At 36.6% G+C, this 19,662-nt stretch overlaps 1 protein-coding gene across 1 annotated transcript; it reads left to right on the top strand.

Annotated features, from left to right (window-relative positions):
• Positions 1-6,966: 6,966 nt before the first annotated feature.
• On the top strand, positions 6,967-8,063 carry LOC128227038 (uncharacterized). The gene is made up of 2 exons (XM_052937215.1): positions 6,967-7,205; positions 7,431-8,063. Exons 1-2 carry the CDS (start codon positions 6,976-6,978, stop codon positions 7,591-7,593), a joined length of 393 nt encoding a protein of 130 aa, XP_052793175.1. The 5' UTR covers positions 6,967-6,975; the 3' UTR covers positions 7,594-8,063.
• Positions 8,064-19,662: the final 11,599 nt, after the last annotated feature.

Genomic DNA, 19,662 nt, shown 5'->3' with positions numbered 1-19,662 from the left:
TTAATTACAGAAAATGTTTATAACGTCCATGTGGCACTGTCATGGCCGTTTATCTGGGCTCATCTCTGAATAAACTCACTCAAGAAAGAGGTACTGCCGACCAACATTTAGAAAAACTTAACGAGTATCTTAAACGTAATATAAATCATATGTTAATACTACAATGCAATGCACATTGAAATAGACGCAACCTAAATGGGAAAAATGATTGGTTTTAAGAACTTAATTAAGGCACACAGCGATCCGGAAACATTTTGTTGTAAGACGACAGCATATGCCGACCATTAAGTCCATACTATAAGGCACTTGAATTTAAGTACAGAACAATTATTTTTTACTTTTATGACCTCCGAAGACCGATTGGTGTGAGAAATTGAAGAAACCTAGTTATAAATTAAAGACAAATCAACGAAAAATAGCACTTATTTCATTGCGTCTTGGCAACATTCGATGGCAGAGAAACCTCACAATTCAAACAATAAGTTTGCCTGTTGAAACAAAAAAGTGATGTAAAAAAGTTGATCCCCCCCCACACACACACGCACGCACATCGTACCGTACGTGTATTGGATATCTTTGTACAGGCAGTGCACATTTATTCTCTGTTGATTGCTTGATTCAGACCTTCATCGTTACTCTGTCCTTCTTCGAATTTCCCGGACATAAAGTTTTCCAACATCCCTTAAGACACTGGTACCTTGTCAAATTATGATACTGCACATTGGTACAATTAGTTCGGTTGATTTCATTCGTGCATTATGAATTATGAATGCTAGATGGATACTTCCAATAAACCGATGCATTTCAGTTTTTATAAGGTCTCTATAAAGCACCAGTCAATTGTAACCACGGCCTCCCAGGTCCGGGGGTATACCGGGGATAGCCGGGATATTGGCCATGTGTTTACCTTTCAGGTGGCCCCGCAGTGCTGGGTGAATGTAGTGGTTTTGTCTTCGCTTTAAATATAGCGGGGAATGGGCCTTACCTAGGGTACCTGGGGTGCGGAGGCATTTGGCGGGGATTTTACCATCTATTCGTCTCCGCAGGGCGGGGATTTTAGCCGGGGTTGGCCGGACCGAAAGTCAAAGTCCCCCGGACCTGGGGGGGGGGGGGGTCCGTGGTTACAATTGACTGGTGCATAAAAAGGTAGCGTTTCATGACTTATGTGGACAAATTACACCAATTTGGAAGTGACTACTTATTGTTACATGCCTTTTTCTTTTAATTGACACATGGCAGTGAGGCAAAGCATGGCTATACACGTACCACCTCAGACCATTGGCTACCTTCCACAATTATAGGTTTTGAAGCTGAATGGTTTGAGATTTAAAAAAACAGGCTGAACATGCTGGATTTACTTTTAATAGTTTACATTGTCACCGCAGTGTTTGTCCTCGTACACCGGATATTGTCACTATACCGAATACACAGTGGTTACGTTCTACCAATTTTATTTTTCTTCGGGGAAACGTATTTTTTCCCAACGTTGTTTGATCTTTAGTACACAAGCGGAGCTTTCTCTCCATATACGGTGTTGAGTCGTGAAGCGCTAGAAATAAGTGTTATCTTCCATGCATATTGGCTAATTGACTATAGAATGTATAGGGCATTTACTTAGTGGTCTGTTACCACGAGTACAGGGTGGGGAATCACGTCTACATGGGTCAACACGAGTCACAACCGATGTAAAAAAAACCCCACATATTATAAAGTGACGTTAAACATGCTTTATAAGTAAAAGCACAGATGAAATGGCACGTACTGGCCTTACTATTTTAAGTTCAACATACTGCAAAACCAAGGTGTCTGCATAAAGTTTGAATATCATATTAAAACAGGCAATACGTATTTAGGGACATTCTTCGAAGGAAACTTGAACTTCTGGCCCCAATATCACGAAAATACTTAAGTCAAATCTCAAACTCAATCTCAACTCTTTTTATCATACAACATCAAAATTTATTTTTAAAAAAAATATATGTTTTACATATTTTTAAACCGCATTCTGTCATTGAATATGTTGATTGAACCCTTTGGTCTAGATTCCAATGGGAAAATACTCTACAGCCAAAAATGTACTTGAGTATAATTCATTGCCTTTTTAACAATTACTTAAGTATATTTTTTGCTGTAGGATAAGTTTTCTTTGAAATATTGTCAAAATCTTTTAATAACAACTTCTATGAGAAAATACGTTTTCAAAAAGTATAAAAACATACAAGATTTTGAGCTACCAATGTTTTGTGTGGTAAAATGAGTTGAGATTGAGATTGAGATTTGACTTAAGGATTTTCGTGATATTGGGCCCAGATGTTCAAACAAAATGTTGAATTTTATCTGGCTTATCAATTAAGAGACAGATTATCATTGAAATTTAAAAAGTAACAAATTTTGTTCATCGTCTAATGTGCTTTTTATTTCCCGAATATTTTAAGACGACTTGGAAACCCGTTTTCACATGTTTGGACATTCATTTTTTTCCTATTCAATATTAGGACTGGATATACAGTTGGAAACCCTCTATCAGAACTTAAAACTAGTGTGATTATTTTCCAAAAAATTGCTTTGCCGTTTGAAGTAAAATCAGATTTAAATTAGGTAATTTTTAAAGACAAAAAATGCTATCGCCAGCTCTCTTTGTTCTTCACGGCATGAGACACAAACACACACATATTCAAAATGGTACAATCCATAGCGGGCAGTTGAACATTATTATTGCGATTAATTTCATATAAGTGCAAATCTTCTGTAGCAGTCATGTAGAGATAAGATGACATCAGACTAATGTCTTATCAAATGTTTCAGCGATAGTTTCAGCATTTTCTTTTATTAAGATATGGTCTATATCATTCCAAAGTCTATAATTCCTCTGATATAAGTCTTACAAAAGATTACGATGTTACTAGCTAAGATATCGAATGTTATTTTGTCATCCTCAAATTCCAGTCCTTACACCGCTTTACGTAAAGTCTAAAAGGACTTGCATCAGGTACGTCATCTTCGTAACCACACACATAAACGCAAACATGGTGAATGGACAGGTGAAACAAAATATGAAATAACAGTATATGAGTATTAATTATACGCGTGAATAAGATTGGTAGGGACATAAACAAAGTCAAACTTCCACAGACAATATTGTTCGTCTTAAACAGAAAGCTTCTTAAACAGACAAAGATAATATTATTTCGCGTCTATTTTCTGAGTTCTAAATCACTTATCCCATGACTTTGTAGACAGACGGATGAGTAAACTAAAACCGTTTGACATTATAACCTCCGAATAAGACCAATACATGGATAAATACATATGAAATCAAATTCACATACTATATACGATATCAATTGAACTACGACATAAACAGTACTTTTTTCACATTGAATACGATTACGGCTATTTATTATGTAAGTTTGAATCTTTAAAGGATTTATTGCTGAAGATGCTTATTTCACTTAGCCAAATACTTAAAATTGATTTTGATACATGTACAATTGTCCATTGAGATTATCATAAACATAATTCCTATTTAAAGTCTAAAATGTCTGAAAGAAGAAAATACATGTATTACACAAACTATAGGGAAACAAAAATAGTGAGATTAGTGCTTTTAAAAGGGACTTAAGAAGTTTAGAGGAATTGGGGCTAGTTGTAGGAAAGAATAACAGTAAAGTTTTAAGCAATGAATCCAAATGATGCTCATAGTCAAACGCCGTTTTAAATTTTTATGCAAAATCATTAGTGAGCTATTAATATAGATATCTATTCTATTTTGGCTTATATCAATCATTGTATATTTTTACATATTAAATATCTAATTGTTTTAATATTTCATACAATCTGTATCAATGATAAAGATTGTATGTAATGATAAAATATTTAATATGCATGAATATACGGCACAACGTGGATGATTTGTTTATTATGTGTATCATAGAGTACAAGAACGCATTTTTTAAATTCTCAGACCAAGAGATCACCCTAGGGACGGAATCACTCGAATCAGATAGCTCGAAATATGAGGTGATTGCGATATACTTCGCTATATATTCGCAGCTTATCTTATCACACGAACGATAATCCTTCACTCGTCCACACTGGTATCAAACATTATAGTTAGTGTTCAAACACCCACGACTCAATCACTTCACTAAAATTGCTTATGATAACGCATTGAATACAATGAAGAGTAAAGTATTGATGCTGTGTTTGGTGGCCGGTGTACACTCCTGGAGCCTCTGGGGGGATTCTTCGAGGATCGAGCCTCATGAAGGTACTTTTAACTCATATTATTCATTTCGCTTGAAAGTTAAATGATTTTTAATAGGATGATGATATTGGTTATGTGATTAAATCGAAACTGAGTTTAGGGCGATTAGACGAATTGAGCCGTGAATGTACTTATGTATTTATAGACATTTGGGCAAATCAAAATAATGGGTAATTTGCTTATTTCAATCATAGCTCATAATGATAAAGTTGAACCTATTTTTCAAAAGGCGTTATAGTTGTGGCGTTCTTATCATAGGTTATGAGGGTTGTGAGTTCGGTACTCAGTCTTTTTTCTCCATCTTGCAGTGTCCTTATTTACAACGTACATGTAGACATCTCACAAAATGCTTTTGAGAGTCGTGCAAATTTAGAGTTAGTTACATTTAACAAATTGCGACCAACTGTAGTTCAAATCATTAGTATCGAGTTCGGAGCTTACGTTAATATTGTTTAAATGAAAAATAGTGTTTTTAATTTCTGTAAAATACATTGTTATATAATTTGGTGAACATGGAAACATCAATAGCAATAAAAAACATAACGATTTGTTTTGAATACAATACATTCCTGACGAACTTAAATGAGATAAGAAAAACAAAAAAAGATAGAAAAAAAACACTTAATATTTGTGTTTACCCTCAAGGGAGTCGAACTCGCAATATTTCGTATTACAACCCTTCACGGTGCCTACTGCACTACATGTCCTACCCAAGTATAGACCGCGCCAAGCAGTTTCATAAGTAGCTATATACTATAAGGTAAGTAACTCTGAAAAGGTAACACTAAACTGTTACACTTTCCCCAGGAATGTAACAGTGGACTTGTCCAATAAGTCACATCTTATATTATGGGTCAAAATCGGATTAAAACATTTTAAAATGAATTATAACTGATCTGCCCTTGTAAATTAACTAAGACACAGGCTCTCGTAGTGATGCAGCCGTATGTGTAAATATGTACGAGTTTCACATGTTCGGTCACAACTCGTACTCACATCAATAGTGTTATCATTAGTTACATAGTTTCAGATTTATCCATTTGTTCATGATTGTTTTCGGCCGGTGGCCTTTATCAAATAAAAAAATGACGTGATTGAGGTTGATCATGAAAATGAAGTACTAAACAAAATAGCTATTTTCGGGACAGCTGTTTTACGAATAAGGCAGATCATGAAATATAACACAGAATGAGCTGTTATTCAGGTACTGTAAAAATGAATCTTTCTTTAACTGAACCCATATACTTATTGCCATGCTTCCATTTGACAGATGTTAGCCAGGAGTGCCGGCAGGCGGCGGCACATGGCGACTGCGAGTTTTACCGTTGCCTTGAGCGGCGGTTTCCCTGCGGTCATGACGGATATGCCCTCAACATTGGCCTCCACTTTTGCACCCGAGCGGACGAGCTTCATAGCCAGTTTACAGCCCAGGTTAGCTCCCCTGGTCATGTTAAGAGTTTATTACATAAGTGTATTCGGGTCTATAATAAATGAACAACGTGTTGCGATTAAAGACGCGTCCAAGGGGATTTGTTAAGATATGTTCTTACATTCCAGCTTAAGTATTATGGTTATGTTTCTATAATATAATATTTGGTTGATCACATTATCTTAAGTATGTACGATATTAACGATATATTATAAGGTTCTTTGAGCCCTAACCTCTGAAACATTTACGATGAAACTGATTTCTATTACTCTTATAATAGGCATAGCATAGTGTTCTTGTGGATCCTTGCCACACTGATAGAGGTGATGTTAAATCTAACTGAAAAATAATTTATCCGAATTCACAAAAATGCTTTAAACTAGACGGTTGTACTCATATAATTGCTAGATGTTGAATATATTCATATGGCCTTTGATCTCTTAGTGGGACGTTATCTTAATATGTTAAACTTTTTTGGAGAGTTATATCAAAACCCCTTAAGCAGCTTAAGCGAAATGGAGCGGACACTAAATATAGTCATATGACCTTTGACCTATAAGTTTGACATTGACCTTGAATCGAGCTTGTTGATACATGCCTTATGTATATCGTCTCAATATTGCAAACATTTGTGGTACGTTATTTCAAAATACTTCGAGCGGTTCAATAGATAAGGAGCGGACACGAAATGAAGTTTTTAACCTTTGCTCTAAGTGTGACCTTGACCGTAAACCGATCTTGTTGCAACATGCGCTCTGCACATCGTCTCCATATAGTGAACTTTTACGGTCAGTTATTTAATAACCCTTCACGCGGTTCAAGAGAAATGGAGCGCACACAAGATATAGTCATACGACCTTTGACATCTTAGTTTGACCTTGTCATTGAACCGAGCTGGTTGTAACATGCACCCTTTGACCAATTAGTGTGACTTTGTCCTTGAACCAAGCTGGTATGCACATCGTCTCAATATGGTTAACATTTTAGGAGAGTTATTTCAAAACGTTCAAGCGGCTCAAGAGTCCAAATTGTCACCCCATTTACGATTGAAACATAATTATCTGATTCACAGATTCCTTATCTTTACTTGCAAATTACTGCTATAATGTTAAGAATTTCATAGTCATTTTATGAGCACACATATATATATATATATACCCATTTTTGACTTTTTTGGAGTCGTCGTCAATAATGTTTTTATTATTATATTTTTATATAAAAAAATCAACCCGTCTTGCAATAGAAAAATAAAGGCCATTTTTTACAGGGTAAATTATTCATGAACGGATCAAAGACATGTGTGACGTCGACCTTACTGCCGGTGTACGAGAGTTATTCCGCACGCTGTGGCGATATTGAGGAAGATGGAGCGAACGCGATGCGCTCGTGCAGCTATAACGAGTACGGAGGAATGAGCTCGTGCACTTTTATCCGCTCGAACATGGACGTGTACAACCAGATGTTGGGTGTGGACGAGGTTTCCAGGCTTATGGGTCTTGGAAACGCAAGGTAAGTCTCATATATAAAGAAACACCGGATCTGTGTATACGTACCGGGGAGGTCGAGGGAATGTGCGCAACCAACCTTACATAATCCTAGTAAACCTTTCAAGTCCATATCGTAGAATAGATATGTATTTATTACACCAAAATGTACACCACTGGACAAGTTTACAAACTTTAGGACGGTTTGGGGAAAATCGAAACTCTTCTTGTTATCATTTTCCATTTCCAGGCTGCTGGCTCGTATATTTGTGGATGGTGCGCGGTGTGGGGCGACCGTAGCTTCTGAACGGTTTTTGCTCCTAGGCGGAACCATCAACAACTTCCTCGGGAGCGTATGGGAGAGCGCCGGGGATTTCGCGGACGGCGTCTCCAGCTGGTGGGGCAACTTGTAGCTGGAAGCCTCATTTATTATTTATCGACTGTGAAAGGCTTTATGCAGGAACTCATTTATAACCTTATAACATCTGAGCATGTTTTGTTTTTATTTAAAGTGAAGTGTCCTTATCAAAGCTTCGAACCATCACACCTTATTTGTTTCTCCATATTACTATTCAATATGTTCAATTGTTTTAGTGTATGCCATTTCAGAACTCTTGACGGAAATTGTCCAGAATGTGTTTCATTTAATTGAGTAGCAGAGAAACATCACACTGCACTCAGTCTTTTGTAATATCTTATTGATATTTGAGAAATTAAGGAAATGTAAACAAAAACACATATCAAGGACAAGACTCAGTTCTGAACTAGATAAAATGAATCCTCCCTTAGCACAAAATACTTAATACATACTAAAAAGGTTTGTAAAAAGAGCATCGAAAGTATTTTTACAGAATACAGAGTGACAATAAAAATATAGAAACTATTTGAATGCATACTGATACATTTATAACAGTTTAACCCTAGTTGATTGACCTGACCCCCGTGCCCTTCATGTATTGGATGTCTTGATACAGGCAGTGCATATTTATTCTCTGTTGACTACTTGATTTCCACCTTTATCGTTATTCGGCCCCTGTGCACTGTCTTTGAATTTTTCTGACGTGTCAAAGAGCAAAGGCCCCCCTTATGACACATGCGCTTACAAATGATGTCAAATAAGTAACCATGTGTTGGTATAGTTAAGTTTTCATTAAGACTAATCCTTTTAAAATCAAATTATATGTATTGGAAGGAGTGACTGGTCTTGACTTGATTGTTTGTTAACCATAAACTCTTAACTTAACCGCCCTTTATACTGATTTCAACAAACGTATGGCCCATTTCTGCGAAACTTTGCATGAAAGATGCACTCCTACTCCCATATAAGACTTATCACAATTAATAATATTGTTTTAATATATAAAAAGGATAAATAAATGTTGAAAAAATAGTTCTTGTGAAGGATACCGTGTTTAATTTAAAAGAAATGAGCATATAACACGGTATTTCTACCTTATGAGACTATAGTAGATCACAATAAAAATTTTAGCATTCACCAATTAGTTAATGTTTTTGCGCTTTCTGCTATTGAATACACGGTTCAAATTCTGTAATCAGTAATTATTATTTTCCATAGATACATTATTTATTATTAAGTAGTTAAAGGTTTATCAGTCAAAATTGATGTTTGTTATACATGTGTATGTATTGATTTTGAATAAGAGTGTCACTTTAAGCTTCTTGTTTTCGCACTTGCCACATTTAGTTTGTTTAACTGATATTTGTTCATTTAGTAAATTGACTTTCATAACTAAGCGAACAACAGGAACATGTTTGAATTTCTAGGCCGCTTTCCAAAGAACAAAAACACGATGTGAGGCATACTCAGGAGAGAAGTAACCAGGCGTACTTTTGTCAAAGCATTCAGGAAGTCCAGAAACTTACAGTTATTACGGTTACTTTTAAACGTCATTTTCTTTGAAACCAGAATGCAAGGGACTTAAATAGTTGGTGTAAACATTGCACCGAATAAAGAGTATGTCCAAAGAAAAAGTAACTTCTAAATTTCAGCCAATCGGATGTGTCGCTTGTCGGGAGCGCCCATGATCATTTAAAGCAAAGTCACTTGGACATTGACATTTGGCCCCTGAATCCAGTTATTGATCGAAATCGAAAGTTTTAAGCCGACGACGTTGAAGCGGACGACTACGACTACGCCGGACGAATGAGTCCTTTAAAGCTTATCTGTTATCCTAGCATTGAAGGCGTCACAAAACACTCTATCGAACCAGACAGCAAGGAACTTAGATATTTACGATCAACTAGATATAAACACAAAACTGGTGTCCGAATTGCCTTTGTCAATGCGCGCTTTCTTTATGTAGGCTTATACTAGACGGCATAAGCCTGAACTATTTAAAAGTGACCTCTAGCAAAGGTTTGTTCATGTCATAGTTTTACCTACATTTGGACTTATTGTTTATTAAGAATGGGCAAATGGCAATTTTGAGGTATGGGAATCAGCCCACTTCTGTATTTTTTATGCTGCTCTAGTTTCAATGTGCACATTAAATGGCAATTACATAGTGAAGAAGCTACGATGAGACTTACACGTTTATTCTTTGATCGTTCGAACAACTGGTAGTATCCGGTTAGGGTTTAGAACTATTAAACTGGTTTTGAGACCATTCCTCAATGTTTTCAATGGCTTATAAAATGCTTGTTACTGTGCTTTACATGCATTCTTTTTCATAAACGTGTGAAAGCATTGACTATACATTTGAACACAAGTGGTTGTTTTCAGTATTCTACACTTGGTTTGAACCACTATGTGACAATAGTCTCCCATTGTATTGGCCCTTAAAAGGTTATATATTGGTGTCGTCTGTTTGTGTTGTATAAGGTCGTTGTGAATCATCTACTGAGCGTCTGCTAGGCCTCGATCAGTCTGCTTCGAAGGAATGCCATAGTTAACGGAACTTCACCTCCGGAATACAAGACATCACATATAAAACATCAACAATTTTGACCTAATTAAACATGCATGAAAGTTAGAAATAAGATACAAATACTAATTATAAACATAATAAATGAAATAGGAACACACAACAAACACAACTAGAAGAAGTTAGAATTGGCCGCAGGATTCAATCCTTGGACATCTGGATTGCTAGAGGAGGTCGTTAACGGTGTTTGCTAGCAGTATAATCACAATTTAGGTGATATATCGGATTTTTAACATTGCAGCAAATATTGTCGAAATTGAAGATTTATGTGTTGGTTTACTGGTCAAATGAACATAATTGAGAACAAAGTTTCATTTGTGTTGACACGTTTTGCTATAAGGCAGCAGCCAATATTTCAACTGGTAAATATTTTGGCTTGGTAAAAGAGGACGACAAGTAAACTAGTCTTAAGATAACATGTGGACAGCTTGTCCAAGGGTTATAAAATTGTCATAAAATCATAGAGTTATTGGCAATATTACGAAATGTACGAATAGCATACTAAATCTAATTCCAATCCTGGTTACACTTATGATCAAACTCTAAAAACGAAAACGGGCATCTTGAAATTTACCATGATAGTTTTATAAAAGGTTTTGTAATTGATATCCATTCAGTACGTTGTAGAAGTGTGGCTTTCTTGACAATAAATCGGGGGACCTTTTATGTCATTCATTCTGTAGAAATACTCTAGACCTTGAATATAGAAATTAACGCCGTTGAATGAAAGATCACGTGTAGTTTATGGAAAAAATCAACAAAAGCAGGCGATACAGATAACGTATTTGCATATAGAGCTATTGGCACTCAATGCTTATTTATAAACAGTATATTGCATTAACGTGTGAACAAATATTGTTATTCTGTTGTGTGACTGTAAATTCCATTTATTGCATCGTGAGCGTCTATACTTTGTTAACATAGCGTGAGGTTTGGCTTCACCACAGCGGACTCATGACCATTAGAAGGCGGAAGCATAAACGGTTATATTAATGTAGTTTGTGTGCTTTGTTTAGTGAAGTTGTGCATTCGTGGATCTTTCTTATGCCTTGATCTCAATCCTCTTTTCTCGGTTAAATATTTTGACAGAGGGAACGGGAGTTTGGACAAATAACAAAAGCATGACTTCAGACGCCATACTCATGATTTAATCTTGATTATAGATCATTTTTCTTTTTCAATAATATGACTGCATTTAACAAAGGAGTTGGTGGAACTAGGCCATAATTTTATTCTGCAAATACAGACTTGATTTGGTTTAATGCGGCCGAAGTAACAGTAAACTTAAGAAATGTTGCCAGAGCCTTTAACATATATATATATATATATATATATATATATATATATATATATATATATATATATATATATATATATATATATATATATATATATATATAGCTTTTTAGCTTCTTATTCCAGCCTGTTATCTATCTGCTTTCTTTTAAATCAGCAGAGGGCTAAGACTTCCGAAGCCATTTTCTGTATATGAAATAGATCATCTGAATGTTGCTGCATTGTAGAAACGCATATCGACGGCAAGTTTATTTTTACGATTTTGTAGGCTTGTCTAAATGATTCCCAGTCTATCATTTGTTTTATAGAACACGGCTTCTATCTCAATTTAATTTATACTCCAAATTATTTTATCTCGACCTTACACTATTTCGAAAGCAAGATATTGAGGGTAATATATTTTATACAAGACACGTAATACCAACTTAGGGTGTATTGTGTACAAGGCCGTGTGTTTTGTACTGCTTGATTTAATTATGTCCACTGTCAAAAAGACAGCAAATTTACATGGATGACATGAACTATCTGCGGATACATTCCATTCACCTTTCATCAGTCGTATTACGGTCAATAAGTCGTTCTTATACAGAATGTCCAAAGAAATATTAGCATTTGTATTGCCCTTCTATTGCATCCTCAAATTCTGTCAACGCACATTCTTTTAAAATTACAACGGGTAATAACCGATAACGCTGTCATTTTATTAAGGGCCTCTTCAATAATAGCCGGTTCAATCAGACTCAAACTTTTAGGAACCCGTTCGTAATTAGATCATTTTACAGATGGTGCTCACCATATTTCAAAACTGATATAATGTATATATATGAAGTGTTTAGGTAGGTGATTTCTTTTATTAAACTTGATGCCGTGAATTGGTCCTATATTCGTTGTGTTAACCCCTATATGCCTCTCGTTAAGTGTCAGTCGGTGTTGTGTTGTACATAATGTGTCTTTTGCCTGTTCTGTGTTGTATTCTATAGGTCTCTCGTCAGGTGTCTGTCTGTGTTGTGTTGTAGGCGATGTGTGTCAAATTAAGTGTATGTCGGTGTTATGTGTTATGATATGTATATGTCGTGAAGTCTCCATCGGTGATGTGTTGTATTCTATTTGTCCCTCGTCAATTGTCTGTGGGTGATGTGTTGTATTATAAAGGTCTCTCGTCAATTGTCTGTGTGTGATGTGTTGTATTATAATGCTCCCTCGACAATTGTCTGTGTGTGATGTGTTGTATTACAAAGGTCCCTCGACAAATGTCTGTGTGTGATGTGTTGTATTACAAAGGTCCCTCGACAATTGTCTGTGTGTGATGTGTTGTATTACAAAGGTCCCTCGACAATTGTCTGTGTGTGATGTGTTGTATTACAAAGGTCCCTCGACAATTGTCTGTGTGTGATGTGTTGTATTATAATGCTCCCTCGACAATTGTCTGTGTGTGATGTGTTGTATTATAAAGGTCCCTCGACAATTGTCTGTGTGTGATGTGTTGTATTATAAAGGTCCCTCGTCAATTGTCTGTGTGTGATGTGTTGTATTATAAAGGTCCCTCGACAATTGTCTGTGTGTGATGTGTTGTATTACAAAGGTCCCTCGACAATTGTCTGTGTGTGATGTGTTGTATTACAAAGGTCCCTCGACAATTGTCTGTGTGTGATGTGTTGTATTACAAAGGTCCCTCGACAATTGTCTATGTGTGATGTGTTGTATTACAAAGGTCCCTCGACAATTGTCTGTGTGTGATGTGTTGTATTATAAAGGTCCCTCGTCAATTGTCTGTGTGTGATGTGTTGTATTATAAAGGTCCCTCGACAATTGTCTGTGTGTGATGTGTTGTATTATAATGCTCCCTCGACAATTGTCTGTGTGTGATGTGTTGTATTATAAAGGTCCCTCGACAAATGTCTGTGTGTGATGTGTTGTATCATTAAGGTCCCTTTACAAGTGTTTGTGTGTGATGTGTTGTATTATATTGGTCCCTCGTCAATTGGCTGTGTGTGGTGTGTTGTAGGCGATGTGTGTCAATTTAAGTGTATGTCGGTGTTATGAGTTATGCTATGTGTATCTCGTAAAGTGTCTGTCGGTGTTGTGTGGTATTATATGTGTATGTCGTGAAGTGTCTGCCAGTGTTGTGTTATATGCTATGTGTATGTCGTAAAGTGTCTGTCGGTGTTGTGTGGTATTCTATGTGTATGTCGTGAAGTGTCTGCCAGTGTTGTGTTGTATGCTATGTGTATGTCGTGAATATAGACCAGTGTTGTGTTGTATGGTATGTGTATGTCGTGAAGTGAATGCCAGTGTTGTGTTGTATGGTATGTGTATGTCGTGAAGTGTTTGCCAGTGTTGTGTTGTATGCTATGTGTTTGTCGTGAAGTGTCTGTCGGTGTTGTGTTGTATGCTATGTGTGTGTCGTGAAGTGTATGCCAGTGTTGTGTTGTATGCTATGTGTATGTCGTGAAGTGTATGCCAGTATTGTGTTGTATGGTATGTGTATGTCGTGAAGTGTATGCCAGTGTTGTGTTGTATGGTATGTGTATGTCGTGAAGTGTATGCCAGTGTTGTGTTGTATGCTATGTGTTTGTCGTGAAGTGTATGTCGGTGTTGTGTTGTATGCTATGTGTATGTCGTGAAATGTTTGTCGGTGTTGCGTTGTACGCTATGTGTATGTCGTGAAGTGTATGCCAGTGTTGCGTTGTATTCTATGTATATGTCGTGAAATGTATGCCAGTGTTGCGTTGTATGCTATGTATATGTCGTGAAGTGTATGCCAGTGTTGTGTTATATGCTATGTGTTTGTCGTGAGGTGTATGCCAGTGTTGCGTTGTATGCCATGTGTATGTCGTGAAGTGTATGCCAGTGTTGTGTTGTATGCTATGTGTATGTCGTGAAGTGTATGCCAGTGTTGTGTTGTATGCTATGTGTATGTCGTGAAGTGTTTGTCGGTGTTGTGTTGTATGCTATGTGTTTGTCGTGAAGTGTTTGTCGGTGTTGTGTTGTATGGTATGTGTATGTCGTGAAGTGTTTGTCGGTGTTGTGTTGTATGTTATGTGTTTGTCGTGAAGTGTATGCCAGTGTTGCGTTGTATGCTATGTGTATGTAGTGAAGTGTTTGTCGGTGTTGTGTTGTATTCTATGTGTATGTCGTGAAGTGTATGCCAGTGTTGCGTTGTATGCCATGTGTATGTCGTGAAGTGTATGCCAGTGTTGTGTTGTATGCTATGTGTTTGTCGTGAAGTGTTTGTCGGTGTTGTGTTGTATTCTATGTGTATGTCGTGAAGTGTATGCCAGTGTTGCGTTGTATTCTATGTATATGTCGTGAAATGTTTGTCGGTGTTGCGTTGTATTCTATGTGTATGTCGTGAAGTGTATGCCAGTGTTGCGTTGTATTCTATGTATATGTCGTGAAATGTTTGTCGGTGTTGCGTTGTATTCTATGTATATGTCGTGAAGTGTATGATAGTGTTGTGTTGTATTCTATGTGTATGTCGTGAAGTGTTTGCCAATGTTGCGTTGTATGCTATGTGTATGTCCTGAAGTGTATGCCAGTGTTGTGTTGTATTCTATGTATATGTCGTGAAGTGTATGCCAGTGTTGTGTTGTATTCTATGTATATGTCGTGAAGTGTATGCCAGTGTTGCGTTGTATGCTATGTGTATGTCGTGAAGTGTTTGTCGGTGTTGCGTTGTATTCTATGTATATGTCGTGAAGTGTAAGCCAGTGTTGTGTTATATGCTATGTGTATGTCGTGAAATGTTTGTCGGTGTTGCGTTGTACGCTATGTGTATGTCGTGAAGTGTATGCCAGTGTTGCGTTGTATTCTATGTATATGTCGTGAAGTGTATGCCAGTGTTGCGTTGTATGCTATGTGTATGTCGTGAAGTGTTTGTCGGTGTTGCGTTGTATTCTATGTGTATGTCGTGAAGTGTTTGTCGGTGTTGCGTTGTATTCTATCTGTATGTCGTGAAGTGTATGCCAGTGTTGCGTTGTATTCTATGTGTATGTCGTGAAGTGTTTGTCGGTGTTGCGTTGTATGCTATGTGTATGTCGTGAAGTGTTTGTCGGTGTTGCGTTGTATGCTATGTGTATGTCGTGAAGTGTTTGTCGGTGTTGCGTTGTACGCTATGTGTATGTCGTGAAGTGTTTGTCGGTGTTGCGTTGTTTGCTATGTATATGTCGTGAATTGTATGCCAGTGTTGTGTTGTATGCTATGTGTATGTCGTGAAGTGTATGCCAGTGTTGCGTTGTATGCTATGTATATGTCGTGAAATGTTTGTCGGTGTTGCGTTGTATTCTATGTGTATGTCTTGAAGTGTATGCCAGTGTTGCGTTGTATTCTATGTATATGTCGTGAAATGTTTGTCGGTGTTGCGTTGTATTCTATGTATATGTCGTGAAGTGTATGCCAGTGTTGTGTTGTATTCTATGTATATGTTGTGAAATGTTTGTCGGTGTTGCGTTGTATTCTATGTGTGTGTCGTGAAGTGTATGCCAGTGTTGCGTTGTATTCTATGTATATGTCGTGAAATGTTTGTCGGTGTTGCGTTGTACGCTATGTGTATGTCGTGAAGTGTATGCCAGTGTTGCGTTGTATTCTATGTATATGTCGTGAAATGTTTGTCGGTGTTGCGTGGTATTCTATGTATATGTCGTGAAGTGTATGCCAGTGTTGTGTTGTATTCTATGTATATGTCGTGAAATGTTTGTCGGTGTTGCGTTGTATTCTATGTGTGTGTCGTGAAGTGTATGCCAGTGTTGCGTTGTATTCTATGTATATGTCGTGAAATGTTTGTCGGTGTTGCGTTGTACGCTATGTGTATGTCGTGAAGTGTATGCCAGTGTTGCGTTGTATTCTATGTATATGTCGTGAAGTGTATGCCAGTGTTGCGTTGTATGCTATGTGTATGTCGTGAAGTGTTTGTCGGTGTTTGGTTGTATGCTTTGTGTATGTCGTGAAGTGTTTGTCGGTGTTGGGTTGTATTCTATGTGTATGTCGTGAAGTGTTTGTCGGTGTTGCGTTTTATACTATGTGTATGTCGTGAAGTGTATGCCAGTGTTGCGTTGTATGCTATGTGTATGTCGTGAAGTGTTTGTCGGTGTTGGGTTGTATTCTATGTGTATGTCGTGAAGTGTATGCCAGTGTTGCGTTGTATACTATGTATATGTCGTGAAGTGTATGCCAGTGTTGCGTTGTATGCTATGTATATGTCGTGAAGTGTATGCCAGTGTTGCGTTGTATGCTATGTATATGTCGTGAAGTGTATGCCAGTGTTGCGTTGTATGCTATGTATATGTCGTGAAGTGTATGCCAGTGTTGCGTTGTATACTATGTATATGTCGTGAAGTGTATGCCAGTGTTGCGTTGTATGCTATGTATATGTCGTGAAGTGTATGCCAGTGTTGCGTTGTATTCTATGTATATGTCGTGAAGTGTATGCCAGTGTTGCGTTGTATGCTATGTATATGTCGTGAAGTGTATGCCAGTGTTGTGTTGTATGCTATGTGTATGTAGTGAAATGTATGCGAGTGTTGTGTTGTATGCTATGTGTATGTCGTGAAGTGTATGCCAGTGTTGTGTTGTATGCTATGTATATGTCGTGACGTGTATGCCAGTGTTGTGTTGTATGCTATGTGTGTGTCGTGAAGAGTATGCCAGTGTTGTGTTGTATGCTATGTGTATGTCGTGAAGTGTATGCCAGTGTTGTGTTGTATGCTATGTGTATGTCGTGAAGTGTATGCCAGTGTTGTGTTGTATGCTATGTGTATGTCGTGAAGTGTATGCCAGTGTTGTGTTGTATGCTATGTGTATGTCTTGAAGAGTTTGCCAGTGTTGTGTTGTATGCTATGTATATGTCGTGAAGAGTCTGCCAGTCTTGTGTTTTATGATGTGTGTATTTCGTTAATTGTATGTCGGTGTTGCGTTGTATGATATGTGTATGTCGTGAAGTTATTGTCGGTGTTATGTTGTATTGTATGTGTAGGTCGTTAACTGTCTGGCGGCTATCATGATTGTCCCTGTCGTAACCAGTGCGTATTATTAAAGTAAATTACAATGGGCTGGCAATTAATTAAACAAGACTTGCCATGCATTTAACTGTATACTTTCACAGTGTTCTTTGTTTAAAGAAAGTATGCCATTTTGTGTATTTTGTAAAGCTTACTCTTTTATTGTAAAATACGAACATTAATCTCTGCTTATCGTTTTAAGTTATTAACAGGTTTTACATTATCTGAATTATTTTATTATGCATTTGTACCTATTTTGCATAATTGTATGGTTGAATGAACTTTTAAATCAAGCAATTATCCATAGTTAACATTGATGGTAGATGCGTTTGACGTCCGACTTCCTTAAGTTGGCCAATTACAGGATAACGAATTTATAGTACCAACAGTTCAACAGATCATTTCACTGCGGAAGTTTTTGTAGTGCTACCAAAAGTAAACATTATGTTGCTCATATTAAGAACTTTGGAATGTGCCTTAACTACTGCACAATTCTTCTGGTGCTTTGATCAAATGTGCACAAATCGATTGATACAATGCACCAGTCGAGTCGTTTTGCAACTACGATCTCGCTACAAATCTCATTTGGGAGTACATCTTCGAATCATGCAATGTTACTAAAATCTTCTACAATCTTCATTGTCAATATAAAACATGTGTTAGAAATTCTTTTGTTGTCTCGTTGTATGTTTTGTTATTGAATTTCCTGCAGTTCGTCGTAAATTTGTTTCTTCCTCAGTTTACCGAAAGACATGCTGTGTCATTCTTTTTTTGAAATTGTGCTAGACCTCGGTTATAGAAATTTTCACAGTTGAATACTAGATTATGTTTAGTTTATATGCAAATTACTGTTGGCCAAGAAGGCGTAGGATATAATTTACATTTTTGCATATAAAGCTATTGCAACACATAGTTAATCTTTATGGTGCTTCTTATCAATAATTAATGGAGTTTTGTTAACTTCTACATCAGAATTTCGCTTAATTGTCGGACAAAAAAATAAAGAAAAAAACGAAAAAAATATAGTGTAGTCCACTTCAATTTGATGCCATTAAAGACCTATATTCGTTGATAGTTATCATGACAACAGAGGATTAAAAGACTCATTGATTTTAAAATTTAAATTTGGATTCGTAAATAAATTATAAAACTACTGTGTTCCCTACACGAGAATAGTTAAAGCTTAAGCCTTTATCAGAAACTATTTGATTCTCATACGCCAAATTATCTTACTTTACTTATTCATTCCCGAGTAGGCAATACAGTAATACTGTAATGAGTAATACTTCATGTAATCTTCGAATTTAGCTTAACCTGCGAAACATTTGATTTCAACCCAAGTCCAATTTACAGCATTAGATCACTGGCTTGAAGATGTATGCTTCACATGAGTTTCGCAGCAACCAGAGCAAGAAGTGTTCAAATACTTTGCACTTAACCCGCCTCAAGAGCAAAAGCAATAATCACTCCTGCAATGGTGATACGACAACCAATCTTTAAACCCCCATTTAGCAAATTTTGCCAGAACATATATCTCAATACCTGCAACGTCTGTGCCAAGTGAAAGGGTGTTTAGTTTGGCGGAATAATTGGTGACATAAAGGGCAGGGATATCCCGATCCATAGTAGACATGCTTATTTAAAATTTCTTTACAACATGTCTCAAAATTGATGATGTTATTTATGCCTGTCTGGAGTAATAGGAAATAGGAATTGTTCAATAGATTTTAAAGTATGAAAATCCTTTAAAGTTAAACTGTTATTTAACTAAAGGTTTTGTTAAAATTAAAGCGGTTTAGCACTCTTTTATGTGACATTTGTTGTTAACCTTATATATTATGATCAATACAGTTTTAGTAAGCATTGCCTTATTTCTTTGACAGGAAACATTTTCAGCTTTGGTTATTGACCTAAGTTCTAATTATTTACCTTTGATCAATACAAATTAGCTCACTTTACCTTTGGACTGGTTCATTGTGCAAAGAAATATAATACTTTGATAGAAAAAAACGTTGCATATGTTAAAATAAAGAAAGTTTGGGTAAAAAAATGGTTATCCTGTTTTTCAAACGTTTTTTCAAACTGAATGTTCGAACATTTGCTTTTGTGCAAAACATAAAGTACGGAAACAACTGCTCGAACATAAATTCGATGTTAAATCACTTTTCCAATATCTTTTTAAACTGTATGATTTTGTAATTCAAACTTCACAGAATTTTCACACAACAATTCACAGACAGAAAAA

Source organism: Mya arenaria, chromosome 3, assembly GCF_026914265.1.
Source record: "Mya arenaria isolate MELC-2E11 chromosome 3, ASM2691426v1".
NCBI lineage: Eukaryota > Metazoa > Mollusca > Bivalvia > Myida > Myidae > Mya > Mya arenaria.
Note: the sequence above shows the minus strand (reverse complement) of the source record. Positions and strands in the feature narration are given on the sequence as shown.